Source organism: Leishmania panamensis (assembly GCF_000755165.1).
Source record: "Leishmania panamensis strain MHOM/PA/94/PSC-1 chromosome 34 sequence".
Lineage (NCBI taxonomy): Eukaryota > Euglenozoa > Kinetoplastea > Trypanosomatida > Trypanosomatidae > Leishmania > Leishmania panamensis.
The window spans coordinates 1686446-1701269 of NC_025881.1; the positions used below are offsets into that span (position 1 = coordinate 1686446).

The following is a 14824-nucleotide window of genomic DNA, read 5'->3' on the forward strand; positions in this document are numbered from 1 at the left end:
AAGCGGCTGTCCACCGTTGCAGTATTGCTCGCTGGCTGAAGGTTTTGTGCACCTGCGGCTCGTGAAGTCACGGGAATCGTGCAGCAACGCAAGACACGGGTGTAGCGCTGCTTTCTTCTTTTTTGTTGTTGTTGTTGCTGTTGTTATTCGCTTTCTATTTGTCTTTAATTTGTTGGACGTGAGCAGCCATTGGCCCTACATGCGCCAGCGGGTGGACTGGTTAATTTGCCTGAAGCGTCTGGGGTGTGCAACGACAACACCCTCATTGTTTTCTGATTACTCTCTTTGGACGTCATATATTGCGTAATCGGTCTCTGCTCTCCTTCTTCCTCATTGTGATCTCCTAAGCCTCGTCTCATTCACCATCAACAAAAAGGCCTGCCGGTACAGACAACGCAGGCGAAGACACGCGGGACTTCGCACGGCTCATGCGAAAGGTGTCTGTATCTGTACTTTTTCATTACTCCCTTCCTTTATTGTCTGTGCCTCCGCCATTCCTCGCTCCCCTCTTTTCTGGTGTGCTCTTCTCCACCACTGTTCATCCCTGCATCGTTGGAGCCATCCTTTGAAAGCGATCCCTCTGTGTGTGTGTGTGTGTGTGTGTGTGTATTTATCAGCAGAGTCGCGTGTCTCCTTTGGGTGTGTGTGTGTGTGTGTGTTTGTGTGTGTGTGTGTGTGTGCGCGCCCCTGTCGGTGTCCGCGTCATTCCAGTGCTGTTTTACTTCCTTCGTGTTTCTTTGTTGCTCGCTTGGTTCTCTTTCCCTACTGTCTTTTGCTGTTGCCGTTGTGCATACCCTCTTTCACAGATAGAGTAGCTCTCCACAGCAGTAGTAGCACGCAATAGATAAACTCATTAACGTCACCCGCCCTCACGCCTTCTTTTATGTAGCCTCTACACACGCACACACACATACCTCCCTTTTCGCCGCCCTTCCACAACTTCACAAGCGGTGCGGAAAACGTTGCCATCTTCTGCCTCTTTTTGTTCCCGCAACGTCGTTTGCGTTTGTATGGGTTGCTATCGTTGAGCAGTGGGGCCACCGCACTCGGACACGCGACACGCATACGCCCATGCACCCTCGGTCAGAAGCACAAAGCTTCTTCTCTTTCTTTCCCCTGCTCTCTAGACCACCACACCTCCCTCACACGAGGTGCAGACAACGTCGGACACTCGTTTAGTGCTCACTCGTGCGCGCTTTTCTTCAGATACACAGACACCAAACATCTACACAGACGCATCGTATGAATACGCAGTGCTGCACTCCGCCTTCGATGGGCGGTGGTGATGATCTCTTCCTAGCCTCCTGCCAGTATCAGCTGTTTGCGAACGAGGAGGAAGACCAAGAAGTGGAAAATACGGCACTTCAGACGAGTGTAACCATACGACCGTCCGATAGCTTTCCGCGTCTCGTCCAATCGTACTCATCTGAGGAAATACCGCCAAGCGGCCTGCTCGACACTAACGTGGAACTGCCCTCACCCCCGCGCCTGCCACGCTCTCCGCGGCGCGCTTTTCAGCCTATCTCGATCAACCTCCCTGGGGACAGCTGCTTCGGACGAACCACCTTTCAGGGGTGTTCAGTCGAAGCGACTGCCAGTGACAACATCACAAACACACTCTGGCCTCCCCCTACCACATCGACGCAACCCACCTCCGCCTCCACGGTGGCACCAGCAGCAAATGTGGGCGCAACACATCTGCAGACACCAGAAGTGCAACGCACGAACCACACCGTGACCACTCCGAACATAATAGGGCAACTTCTCTACACTCCCCAGATACCGCCGGTGTGCCAGGCATGGCGAACCAACCTGGATGCTGAGCTTGACACCGTGAGCAGACGCTGGGCACCCGACCAGATGCCGTCCATTACGATGCTTATCGACAACGCTCTCTACGTCGGCGGATTTCCAGATTCTCAGACTGTGTCGCAGCTGCACGCGCTGGGCATCCGCCACATTGTCAATTGCTGCGCGCAGGACATTCGTACAGTCCCCGAAGTGGCTTCGAGCTTCCACTTGCACAACTTGGAGTCATTTGACACGGAAGAGTATTTGATTCTCCACCGCAACTACGACGTTTTTGCCGGGCTGATCTCCACTATTCTGGAAAAGGGGGAGAGGGTGTTCGTGCACTGCGTCGCTGGTGTGAATCGCAGCGTGGTACTGTGCGCGGCGTACCTCATGGAGCGTCTTTCGCTGAACCCAGTGGAGGCAATTCGTGTGTTTCGTACCAATGGGCGCACACGCATCTTAGACAACAAAGGATTCCGCCATCAGCTCGTTGATCACTACCTTCAAAGCGTGGAGCCACACAGTGCGAGGCTAGGGCTGCTGTAAGGAAAAGGGGCTTTCAAGTGCGCATACGACTCCCTCCAGCCCATACTGTCGAGTGGTTTCGTTTTTTCATTCATCCATTTCCTGCAGTTCCTCGTCAGCGGGACTCGTCTCTCCCACCCCGCACCCTCTCAACTTGCGTTGCGAGTCGTTTGTATTGATGCGCTGATGCTCAAGTGAATCGACGACTGCGCTGCCGTGGTAGAAGCAGGCACCACTCACCTACTCACCCCTACTCACGCGCGCAGCGGCGGATGCGCGTTACATTGCCACGCACATAAGAGAACGCCTACACCGTAATTCGCGCACCGAGACGCCATGCTGTGCTTACCGTGTCTGCCGCCTTCTCCCAAACGCATGTGTGGCCGTTGATGCCAATTGCGGTCTTCAGTCGGTGCCCCTTTTTTTCCCCCTTTTTTCTTTTTTTGAGGGGGATGTCGCGCTTCTGTGCTTCTCCGTTGAGTCGTCCCTCGTCGGCGTGGTTTGTCACGGTGGCCCACAGCGTCGCTCCTTTGATGTATGTGTGCAGAACGGGCAGATGAGTGCCCACGGAGGGGGGAGGGTGGTGGTGTCCTTCGGCTGCACCATGAGGTCTTTGGAGGAGGAGGGGGGGGGTGAATGAGCGTACACAAACGCACGGGCGCGATGGAAAAGCAAAGCAGAGATAGTCTGGAGAAAGGACGTGTGGCCGCTTACTCTCCACTCAGATGGTCGGTGGATAACGGAGGAAACTGCAACGGCAGAAGCGTTGTATGTGCAGAAGTGGAATGAACAGCCGGTGTTCTTTGTTTCACGTTTCCCTGTTTTGCACCCGGACATGCGGAAGATGCTTGCTAGAGAAGGGGGAGAGAAAAACAGAGATGTATGCGCTCTCAGGGCCATTGTTGGAGTCCTGTGTTTCCCTTTTAGCAACTCAGATGCGCCACACAGCAATGCAATCAGAGGACGGTGTGTGTGTGTGTACGTCCTCTTGCTCAGATGTTCTTGCTTTTTCCCGGCATTCGCTGATCACCAGCCGCACGTCTCCCCCACGTGTAACACATACACACATAGGCGCGTGTATCGCCAGACCTTCACCGAGCCTGATCCACCGTTTGACGTTGTGGGGGTCATGTTGCTGGTACTCATTCTATTGGTGTACATTTCTGTGTCTTCCCTTATTTTGTATGTACTTCGCTCCCACAACTCTCTGGGGTCTGCAACCTTGATCAGAATAAAGCAAACCATCTCGATTTGACGAACTCCCTACTCATGCACCCATGCCCTCGTCATGGGCTCACACGAGTTACTTGTTGCGGATTTGTTGGTGCGAGTAAGGGCCGACGCAGATGCTCAGCAATGCACCACCGTTGTGGAAAGAAAGGCGGATGCTTGGGCGGAGCAAGGCGGTAACGTCGTCTCTCTTGCGATGGTCATCAAGGGAGGTAGTCCCCTTGTTGTGCGGCTTTGATATGCACAGCGACAAGCAAGCCCCCTCCAAAGGAACACACGAAAAAAAGGGCTGGACCTGAGTGAACGGCAAAAGGCACGTCTGAGCATATCTGTTCTTTTGCCGTCTCTGCATCTTTGCGCACCCTCTCCCGACTTTCCTCCTCCGCCTTTTCCCTCCTCCCCTCTTCCACCTCTTGCTTCGGCGTCGCCTGCTGGGCACCTGTTCACTGCACAGACTAAGCCAATCGTACGCTCTTTTCGTTTATCTCTGTTACACCGATGCACACAAATGACTCGCCTGACCACTCCTTCCGCGTTGACCCGTTCACCTTCCTCGTGCCAGGCAGCCAGGGCAATCATGGTAGTGATGGATTCCCCCCTGCTGAGCCAATGACCCTGCGACGGATAGCAGACGAGGTGGCCAACATTCCCATCGCAGAACTGCGTACCGTAAACGAGGAGCCGCTGGCAAGCATGCCAGCTGACGCTATTCTCGAACCCGGCACGAAGGTAAGGCTGCCTGTGGTTTTGGACTATCCAGGCAGTCCCTACGGTATGGTGCTACACCTCGGTAGTGCTGAGGCGCAGCTGCAGGACTGTGAGGTGCTCCTCGACTCTCTCGTAAGCTCTTGGGAAGGCGAATACGGCTCTCACAGCTTGGAGTGCCTTCCTCCACGTAAGGTGTGCTCGCAGACGGAAGCGGTATTGGCCAAGGTGCATGAGGAGGCTATTCGGCAACTGCCCAAGGTTGAGGCGGGCCTTCAGCAGTTGGGGAACAGAGAGGCAAAGCTCCCGCTTCTGGTGGAAGTCGAGGCGATCAAAGCAGCGGAAAGGTCGATCGAGGAGTCATTCCAGCAATCCGTCGCGGGGCTCGAGAGTTTCAAGAAGGAAAGCAAAGCCTGTGGAAAAGTTGGACTGGCACCACTAAGCTCTAATGACCTCACCCCGGCCTCCCTGCACACGAAGCGCGATGAGAGCGAGGACTACTGCGTCATGCACACGCACCGGTGGGAGTTCGCGGTGCACGGAGTGCGCTCGAAGGAGCCCCGTGAGGTTTGGGCAGTGCTCTCCTGCCAACCGCTCGTGGCGCTGCTAGACGCGATCGACTGCCCGACAACACGTGACCCCCTTACCACCTCACGAAATGCCTTCCTCTTTATCCGTGGAGTCTTCTATATCGACGACCGCCATCGATCGCACGGAGACTTTGCCGACCTCAGCGAGGTAATCCGGAGGAACGACCCTTTGCAGGACGCGTCGAGCTTTCACGCTCTGGAACACCAGGGCTTTGCCCGGTGTCCAGTGAGGAGCGCTGCAGAGACCGCCTTCAAAGACCTCAACGTCAAGATGGGCGAGTCCTGCCTGCTGCGACACTGCGGGGGGTGCGACCACTACTTCTTCTTGTCGCATGTCCGAAGTCTAACCGGCTACCCACGCACGGAACGACACGAGTTCCCGCACCGTGTGGCCAAGGCACGAGACCAAGCAAGGCGGTGTCTGCTCTGTCGACTGTTTCCCGCCACAGTCGTGCTTTACGAGGATCCGCTCTCACCTGAGAGCCCGGCCTTTTATTGTGCGGTGTGCTTTGATCTCCTACACAGTGGTGACACACCAGAGGAGGCCGCTCAGTACCAGAGACGCGAGGCAAAGGATTTTGGCGAGATTTACTTCAAGGTGTCGTAGCCTTCCGCCGAGCGTACGCGTGCTACCTTACTTAGCCGTTTACCGGCTTTGTACTTCACTGCGATGAATTCGTGCGGGCGACGAGTATCTTGAACCGCTCCAAACTGACCCAAGGCATAAAAATAGAAGGTAGCTTTCGCCTTCCCTCTTTCCACTTCCACCACCACCACCACCTCCCCCAGCATCACCGCTGTCAGTGAAGGAAGCTGGGTGCGTTGTGCTGTTCGCTGGCAAATAACGCTGGGGGTAAGACGCTTGTAGGAACACGTGCTCTACTGTGCCATGTATCGTACACCCTCTTCCCCCTCCCTTCCTGTGTGAGTAGTGCCTTCGTCAAGCGACTCACTGAACGTGGACACATACACATGCATATAATCCCCTCACCCACTTTTTTTTACTCTGCCCCACATGCTCTCGCTCTCGTTCCCTCTCGTACTCTCGTTCTCCTAACCGTGTTTTGTGTCTCTGTGTCTTCCCCCTCCACTGCCTCCTCCGCGCGTGGGGCCACAGTTTCGCCGCGTTCGTACTTTGCACACAAACGTGCGCACACACACACCTCGCTCTCCGAGCCTCTCTCCCTCTTTGCTCTCTCCACCCCTCCCAGCCGCCCATATACTGAGCGGGCCTTCGGAAAATAGTCACACTGCATCTACACGTTTTCTCCGAGGCTCTCACTCTCGAACACGAGAGACTTAGATTACAGCAGGGGGTGCGCATCGCGTGCGGTCTTCCGAAAGGTGAAGACACGTGAAGTTTGTAATTTGATCCGTAGCGCCGCTTCTTGGACCCGTGTGTGTGTGTGTGTGTGTGTGTGTGCTTCTAGCTTCAGTGTATCATGTTCTCTGTATCGGAGCATCGGCTGCCATGCGATGCCCTGTACTCACGCATTGGCGCAAGTCGCTCCAAACCACTCGTGGGTTTCGGCGGCCGCGACGCTTCTATTCACATCTATCCGTTCATGGGATACACACGGACTGCCTGGCTGCAGGGCCTGACGGAGCCCATCACAGCCCTCGCCTTTGACCCGGACCAGACGTCCGTAGTGGGCGGAAGCGACGCCGGCAAGTTGCAAATGTGGGACATCGAATCTGAGGAGGTGGTGCGTGCCTTCACCCGTGGTCACGTCTCCACTGTGACCGGCATCGATGTTTTCCGTAGTGGGCAGTTCTTTGCCACCGTTTCAACAGATAGAGTACTGCGCATCTGGGATGTGCGAAAGTCGTCCGGCCGGCAATCCTACAAGGATGCCACCGCCCCATTGTGTGCCGTACAGTTCTCGCCAAATGGCAGGTGGGTGGCCACCGGGTGTGCACGCGGCACCGTGCGCCTCTACGATCTCGTTGCTGGACAAATTGTCCACAAGTTCGAACTGCATTCCGGCGCCATCACAAGTCTCCACTTTCACCCGGACCTGTACTATCTAGTGGTGGGCAGTGGTGACGGCACGGTGTCGGTGTGGGATCTGGACTCCTTTGAAGCGCGATTTCACAGCAGCAGCCAGCACACACCCATCGATGCCGTCCACTTCAGCGGCACGCGCCTCCTCGCGACATCGGACCACAACCTGCGTATCTTCGATATGTCGAACCTTAGTGACCGCACGGCAGTCTCGCTGGAGGCACCGTGGATTATGATGAGTGACGTAGCTTACGCAGGCGCCATGGACGAGGCCTGGTTCGTGGAAACGGCCGGGTCCACGGCAATGAAGTGCAAGCTGTCCTTGCGTGGCATTCACCATCCTGGAGAGGAGGCACCGCGCGCGCCAGCGGCACCACCGGCATCTGCGCCAGCACCTGCATTGCCCCCCCAGCGAGTCCCGGTGGCGGCGCTGAACAGAAACAATGCCATACTCGCGGACGCACAAAAGAAGCCCGTAAATGGATCTCGGCTCAGTCCAATGGACTCGCCAGCGAAGGCCACAGGGAACGACGGGGCAGAAAGAACGCTGCGCGGGGAGACGTCGGCACCGTCAGCTACGACCCTTCCGCGTCTAGCACTGAGTACCGCTGGCCCATCTTTCCCACCGACGCCGGCCCCGTTGTCGAGTGCAGAGGAATCAGAGCTGGAAGTGCTGCAGCAGCTCAGTCGCGAGCACGGCACTGTCTCCGCCACACTGCAGGGGCGGCTCAACACGCTGCGCGCCGTGCGCACGCTCTGGACGCAGAACCAGTCCGAGGCAATGGTGCACGTGAGGCGCTTCTGTGAGGACGGACAGGAGTTCGGCCCGCTCTTCGACGTTCTCACCGTGCTGCAGCAGCCCCGTATGAAGGAGAAGATGCTTACAGAGTCCATCGCTAGCGTAGTAGACCTAGTCGAGATTGCTCTGAAGACAGACTACGAGCCGCTCATCTTGTTAGGGCTGCACACGCTTCGCAGCATTGCCACTAAGTTCCGCGCAAGGGTGGAAGAGGCGCAGCGGCGGGCGCGCGCTTCGCAGAGCACAGGCTACAATGATCCACTTGGCATGAATCAGCATCAGCACATAGCAAAAAAGCTGCACGATTGCTGCCCGATCGTGTTTGTATTAGCGGAGCGCTGTGACAACGTCGGAGAAGAAGCTAAGGCTGTCCTGCCAGACATGCCACCGCCACCACGCTCTGAGTAAGGGGTGCCTCACTGGATGTCCTAGACGGGGGGAGGGTATCTTCTAGCGGACGATGACATAGAGATGCCGATACCGCTACCAACAGACAGCCTCTGGGCCGCCGCTGCTCGTCTGCTTTGTTCTCACCTCAATCAGTGTACACATGTGAGCCGCTTTTATTTTTTGTCTTCTTTTGTTTGGGTTCACTCACTCTCAGGTGCGCTTGGGTGCTTTCTTTGGAATGGAAGTGTGCATCTGCTGCGCATTGGTCTCTCTCCCTGTACTTTGACTTGTCGTGTTGCTCTAGGCGATGGTGTGGGCAGTGTTGTGCTGGCCTAGTCCCGATTCTCGGTCCCATGCTGTTCTTACTTGTTTCTTAACCACAGAAGCGCTGTATGATTTTCTCCCTTGTGTGTGTGTGTGTGTTTGTGTGGGTGTGCGCGCGCGCATGTGTCTCTGCAGTCTTCCACGCCCCATGCATCATTCTCTCACACACTTCACGTTTCACCATGTTAGATCTCCGTGTTGAGGCGCTTACATTGGCGTGTGTATGTCTGTTCGTATGTTTACTTTGGCTCTGTGCTGATTCTTCTCTCTTTCACTTCCCATCAATTTGGCACGCTTCTGATCGCGTTCGTTTCCTGTTCTCTCTCCCCTTTTTGCACACTGATTGGAATGCACACACACACACACACACACTACACGAGCACCTCTTCGTCTTCTCTAGCCCCTTTATTTGAGAGCCACCATGAAGGACCCACTCCTCACGTTTTGTTGGTTCACTTTTGCAGCTATTTGAATATCGGCCTGCGAAGCACCAGAAAAAAGTGAAGCCCCAAAGCAAGGAGAAAAAAAGCAGTCGTCTCTCTACATCCAATGCGAGCAGCTCGCGCGCCGGGCGGAAAAGAGAACAGTCGTCCTGTGACTCTCCCGTAGCGTGCGAAACGTGCATTTGGCCCTCGTACCCTTTGTTCTCTCGGCCGTTCCTCTCTGTGGACGGACCCGCCCGTGCCACCCCGCCGCGGAAGGGACGACAGCAGGGTGAAGTACACAAAAACGGGATGGCCAGTACTGCCGCTTTCAGGGCCCATGTAGGGGGGGGGATAGGGTTCGGCTCGCTGCTGACCTTTCTTATTCTCGCCTTGCATACTCTCGTGTATGCTCCTGTGTACTGAGGGACCCTTCTCAGCTGCTTTACTGCCATGCTGTCCTTGCCGCACTGCAACCCACTCCGCCAGTCGATGGAATACAATAGCGCTAAAGTAGCTCGTTTGGGGGCTTTGGTCACGGTCTGACGAAGTGAGCGCTGCAGAGAGTCCACGAGGCTCAATACCAGGTGTAACTGCAAGAACCGGAGCGCCAGTGCAGCCTCTCTCAAACCGATACTCATGATGTGTCGAGTGAGCCTCTGCAAGCGTTTGAGAGCTTCATCATTCGACGTGTGCGGGAGGAATCCGCTGAAGCGTACGCGGGTGTCTCAGACCAACTCGACCCTCCTTCCGTGCACCGCGCGCGGGACACTCTTTCCCCGGCGGGAATCAATAGCCAGGTTTTTTGTGGTGTGCTGAGTGGGCGAGGGTTGGAGGCTCAGCTCGATGCGCAGCGAACGCGCAGTGCGGCGATGGTGCAGTGCTTCACACATATTGAGGCAAAGCGGAAGTCGCCTGTCTAAGGTAGCTTTTTTTTTTTTTGCTGCGATAGATTCAAAATGTGAAATAAGAACGTCTACTGAATCGGGGGTGAGCTCCTTCAGGCAGACAACCGAAGCAGCGGACCTGTCGCTCATGCAGAACGCGACACACGCTCGCTGCTATGCACGAGCGAGTAGATAAGCAGCAAGCAAAATTGACGCGATGGCACCAGCAAAACTACGACCTGATGCCCACGATAGTTACACCGGTGAACGATCTGAAGGAGGACAGCCGTCAACGATGCAACAAGCTGACGAACCTGCGACAGCAACTCGGGCGTCATGGCAAAGGTGGAGGCGTTCCGATTGTGTGGTCGCGTAGCAAGGGATCAGCCACAACCACTTCTGCAGTTGGAAAGCGCTGGTGACACATGTTTTTCTTTAGCCTCCACCCCACCCCCTCGGCACTCATCCCCTCCCCCTGATGGCTGTAGGAGCACCTCAGCGCGGAGCATCTCTCAGGGCCCAGCGTCCATTCCAGGCGGAACCCGGGCAGGACCCTCTGCCCTCCTGCCAGTGCCGAACTGCTTCTGGCGCTGACGGGGCCAGGCACCCACGACGTAGCGAGGTGAGAGCGATGCACCGCTACGGATGCCGGCGGTCAGGTCGTGGATGGCGCGGCGTCGGAGCGGCCTGCGACGGTGAGCACGCCTGTGCCATCCATACGATAGACAGAGTGTCATCGTGACTCGAGCGCATCCCGCCCGGCACGACGGGGAGCAGCTGTGAGGGGCGACCTGCGGAACGGGTGGTAGGCCAAGCCTGAGGCAGAGGTCGTGCTCAGGCGACGGTGAGTCGGCGCAGTGCTGCAACGCGTGCACTACGGGTGCTCTGCACGACGCAATTGGGCCTGTGACAGACCGAGGAGGGGGGAGGCGGGGTAGAGCGAGCGGAGGCTCTATGGCAGAGACGGGGGCACGTTGGAAAGAAAAACGTTGTCACTCCAGCCGCCGCTTCCCTGCTGACCACTGCGATCTAACACGGCTGTAATTTGCGGATCGTGACGGTTCTCTGAAGAGAACCAAAAAAAAAAACAAGAAAAACGAGGAAGGTTGGGATAAGAAAAACACAGCTCTCCGCGTGGACAAAGAGCAATTCGTTATCCTGACTGCGTGGCGGAGTCAACATACCGGTATGCGAAGCTCTCCTTTTATCCTACGCTACTCACGTGTCTTTTCTCCCTTTCTTCCTCTCCTGCGAGCTTCGGTTGTTGTTGTTCTGTATGTGTGTGTGTGTGTGTGGACGGGCGAATACGCGCAACCGCTCATTTTCGCGCAGAACTCAATCGAAGCAACGTATCCGTCAGAAGCCTTAAGCACGCAAGCACATCTATACACAAGTACTACACTGTGTCCGACCCATGCCAGTCTCCAAGACGTTTTCGCAGTCGGAGCGGGAAAAGCTCCGCAAGGATCGCCACATTCTGCCGCCGTTGAGCGATGGTCCATTTGGGCCGTTCCCGAAGGATTGGAATCCGAAGGAGCGCGATGCGGTAAAGTCGACTGTGAGTACTAGCGTCAATGTTGCAATGGTCAAGAATAAAGCTGCCCCTGGGCAGCCGGTCAATGCGGCTGCACAAAAGGCTGCACAAGCCGACATTCTCGTTGGCCACACAGGCACGGGCGGCATGACGGTGAGCACCTTCAAAGGCACCGGCGGCGCGAACACGTCCGTGAGCAACGGGCGCTTTGGCGACCCTGCCGGCCCTGGCAAAGCTGGAGCCTACTCAAAGCAGCGCATGTCGCCAACGGACTTCCGTCATCACTACAATCGAAGCGACTTGCCGCTGTCCATTCAGCACGGCGCGAATCGCTCGCTGCTCTGGAAGGTGGACGTGTCGAAGCTGGACTACCACCACTACCTGCCTATCTTCTTCGATGGCCTGCGCGAACTGGAGGAGCCGTTCAGCTTTGTGTCGTACCAGGGAAGCATGGACCTCCTCGAGGGCGGCGGCGCCAAGATACTGCCGACGGTGCCGCAGCTCATCATGCCACTAAAGACGGCACTGAACAGCAGGCACCCTGATGTGCTGCGCAAGGTTTTCCACGTGATGCAGAAGCTAGTAGTGAGTGGCGATCACATTGGCGAGGCGCTTGTGCCATACTACAGGCAACTATTGCCAGTATTCAACATGTTTAAGAACCGCACCAAGAGCATGGGCGATCGCATGGACTACGGCCGGCGTGGCAGCCAGGACCTCAGCGGCCTCATCAACGACACGCTCTATTTGCTAGAGCGCTATGGCGGCCCGGACGCGTACATCAACATCAAGTACATGGTTCCCACCTACGAGTCGTGTGTGTGAGCTCGGCCGCGCGAAAGGCAGTGCTGACGCGCGCTGATGTACAACAAAAAAAGACGCGCGTCTCCCTTTTCCCGCCCGCCCCGCCAAGCAACATGAGGTCTCTTTGCTGTTGGTTTTTCGATGTGCATGTGCGGGAATGAAATGGCGCGGTGCCGTCCCTTGCGCCGCGGGTGAAAAAAAGGCCAGGGGCCGGCCGTGCGCCCCTCCCCGCCAAGCCCAGGCGACCCCCCCCCCCCCGCGGGGGCGCGGCCCCTTGCCTCGGCGGCCTAACAACCCCCTGAGCGGGCCCCGCCAAACAGCCCCCCCTACCCCGGACAGAAAGCCCCGGGGCGCACGTGGGGAAGCGGCAAACCCCCAAGCCGCAGCGCGGCGCGTTTTGCACGCGCACTGGGGCCTTTCGCAAGAAAGCGCTATGTTTACATTCGCCGATGCCTCTTCCGTTCCCCGTCCCATTTCCACCCCTCTCCTTCTTATTGGCCCATGTTGCTCTTCTAAAGTCGCTCATAGAGTGTGGCAAGCAATTCCAACGCACTGCATATTGGCATTCACTCGACTACATAGCGGCCTTCATCTGGAACAAACTAAAGATCTTGGGAAAGCAGAAGTCATGCCCAGCATTCCGTTAGTGACCGAGCTTGGCGCGAGAGCGGATGAGTTTCAGCACGTTTTGAACATGTCGAAAATTCCAGCACATGTGAAGCAAAAACTACGTCCTGCCATGGATCCTGATGAGCTCTTCACTTATCAAGATTCGCGCATTTTCGTGCGTGCTCGCCCCATCATTGCACATGATATGGAGGATCCGAACAATCGGAGCATTGTGCAGAAAGTTAATGAAAACAGAGACCTTATTGTGATGACACCAAAAATATCGCTTTCTGGCGAGTGCACAATCGATCCCTGCGTTGTCAGCCTTGACGGTGTCTTTGTTGGGGCGCGTGATGATACACAACGAGTTTACACGGACTCATGCGCCCCGCTGGTCTCCCTCTCTGTTAATGGCGCATCCACGTGCGTGCTATGTTATGGCCAGACTGGAAGCGGGAAAACATATACAACGACTGGTATTTTTCGCCATGTCGCCGCGGATCTCTCGCCTGCTTTTGGCACGCACGATATTTTCCTCACCGTTCTTGAAATTCAACCCCTCAAGAACATTGACCTGCTCACTGGTATGGACGTTCAAGTGATGGAGGATGTTTCAGGTGAGCTAAAGCTGCTCGGGACAGAGGCCTTTGAGTGTTCCAACGCTGAGATGCTCCTCGCCGCATTCGAGGAAGCCGCCTCGCAACGGACAACGCGGTCCACGGAGAGAAATGAAACGTCGTCGCGTTCTCACATGATTGCTCGCATCTCCATCGTCTCAAAGGAGACAAAGTGGGCGAAGCCCGGGGAATTATTCATTGTGGATCTTGCTGGTAGCGAAAACACTGCCGACAGCGCTACTCATGATAAGACTCGTCAAGCAGAAACCAAGTTTATCAACACATCCCTCATGACTCTGAAGGATTGCATTCGGTCCCGCGCTCTTGCGTCGTCGAGTACGCAGCACCTACATATACCGTACAGGCGCTCACCACTTACGCTTCTGTTGCGCGACTGCTTCGAGATCGCCGTGCGTCGCCCGACGAAAACTGTTATGATCGCCTGTGTCTCGCCGCTTCTTCGAGACTCACGTCACACTATCAACACACTGCGGTACGCATCAATGCTTGCCGTGACACTACCGACTACGATCCTGGCACCTGATCCAAATGATCCGAACAATTACACACGTGAGCAGGCCCTCGACATTCTTGTTAAAGTGTCACAAGGAAACATCACTGACCCGGAGTACATTTTGCCAGAGGGTGACGGGAGAACTCTAGTGCACATTCCAGAGGCGGAGTTTATACGCCGTATTGTGGAGAGTCATCCACATATCCCTGAAAAAAGGGCAAAGCTTATTTATACTGCCATATGGAAGCGTGTTGTAGACGCGCGCACCAAAGGTCGAAAGCAGATGATTGACGCAAAGCGGCATATTAAGGCTCCTCGCTGCGCTACGTAGTACTATTTGACGGCTCATCTCTTAGGTGTGACCATTCTAGCATGGCTTCATCATTCGTACCATTTTTTGTTGTGGTTGATTTATTTGGGAAAGATGCTTAGATAATTTCAAGTATTAGAAGTCATGTTTTATTGGTTTTCTCTCCTTTTCTTTCTTCGCCTCGGCACGCCGGAGTGTGTGGAAGAGGATGTGTTTGCCTTTTTCCTGCCTTGAACGAAATATCTCAGCTTTGGCGTCTTTGTGCTCTTGCTTAGTTCAATTCCAGAGAGTTAAGCGGTGCAGCCTCACACCTTTTCTTTTACACTTTTAATTGCGGGAATCGAAGAGCAATTGAACTCCACTTGTCACTTCTCTGCTTTGGAAAAAAAAAAGTGTCTGAGTATGTGAGCTACTCTCACTCGCCGAGTTTTTGTTTTTCCTGTTGCAGAACGCTCTTTTTTTTTTTCGCATTCTTCATGTTAGTGTACGGCCTCTCAGTTATGTCTTCGCACCTGTCGTGCTTCCGCGAGAGAAAAATACAAAAAGGGTACCCTGGCGCGCTCATTTGCAAGTCAAGCAAAAAGACAAAGTAGTATATGGGCTTCCTCACCTTTGGTATACTGCAGCTAAATAGCTTGTCTATTGGGAGTGGCACTGCTCGTGTGTGTCTCTCTTCCTTGTACAATCAGGCTTGCTTGTGCTCAGGCCTTCTCACACTTTCTCGGCGAAATTGTTTCGTTGATCTCGTACAATTTTTCATCTCTT

At 55.4% G+C, this 14824-nt stretch overlaps 5 protein-coding genes and 1 pseudogene across 5 annotated transcripts, besides 1 other annotated feature; all 6 read left to right on the forward strand.

Annotated features, from left to right (window-relative positions):
- Nucleotides 1-1242: 1242 nt before the first annotated feature.
- On the forward strand, nucleotides 1243-2340 carry LPMP_344510 (protein phosphatase, putative; the record flags this gene model as incomplete). The annotated part of the gene is made up of 1 exon (XM_010704570.1): nucleotides 1243-2340. One exon carries the CDS (start codon nucleotides 1243-1245, stop codon nucleotides 2338-2340), a length of 1098 nt encoding a protein of 365 aa, XP_010702872.1.
- A 1818-nt stretch (nucleotides 2341-4158) lies between these two features.
- Nucleotides 4159-5451, forward strand: LPMP_344520 (small nuclear RNA gene activation protein (SNAP) 50, putative; the record flags this gene model as incomplete). Its single annotated transcript, XM_010704571.1, has 1 exon — nucleotides 4159-5451. One exon carries the CDS (start codon nucleotides 4159-4161, stop codon nucleotides 5449-5451), a length of 1293 nt encoding a protein of 430 aa, XP_010702873.1.
- Nucleotides 5452-6286: 835 nt separating this feature from the next.
- LPMP_344530 (katanin, putative) lies at nucleotides 6287-8056 on the forward strand (the record flags this gene model as incomplete). Its single annotated transcript, XM_010704572.1, has 1 exon — nucleotides 6287-8056. One exon carries the CDS (start codon nucleotides 6287-6289, stop codon nucleotides 8054-8056), a length of 1770 nt encoding a protein of 589 aa, XP_010702874.1.
- A 1574-nt stretch (nucleotides 8057-9630) lies between these two features.
- On the forward strand, nucleotides 9631-10047 carry LPMP_344540 (annotated as a pseudogene).
- Nucleotides 10048-10144: 97 nt separating this feature from the next.
- Nucleotides 10145-10643: a repeat region.
- A 442-nt stretch (nucleotides 10644-11085) lies between these two features.
- LPMP_344550 (hypothetical protein) lies at nucleotides 11086-12030 on the forward strand (the record flags this gene model as incomplete). The annotated part of the gene is made up of 1 exon (XM_010704573.1): nucleotides 11086-12030. The coding sequence occupies one exon, from the start codon at nucleotides 11086-11088 to the stop codon at nucleotides 12028-12030; it is 945 nt and encodes a 314-aa protein (XP_010702875.1).
- Nucleotides 12031-12637: 607 nt separating this feature from the next.
- On the forward strand, nucleotides 12638-14080 carry LPMP_344560 (MCAK-like kinesin, putative; the record flags this gene model as incomplete). Its single annotated transcript, XM_010704574.1, has 1 exon — nucleotides 12638-14080. The coding sequence occupies one exon, from the start codon at nucleotides 12638-12640 to the stop codon at nucleotides 14078-14080; it is 1443 nt and encodes a 480-aa protein (XP_010702876.1).
- Nucleotides 14081-14824: the final 744 nt, after the last annotated feature.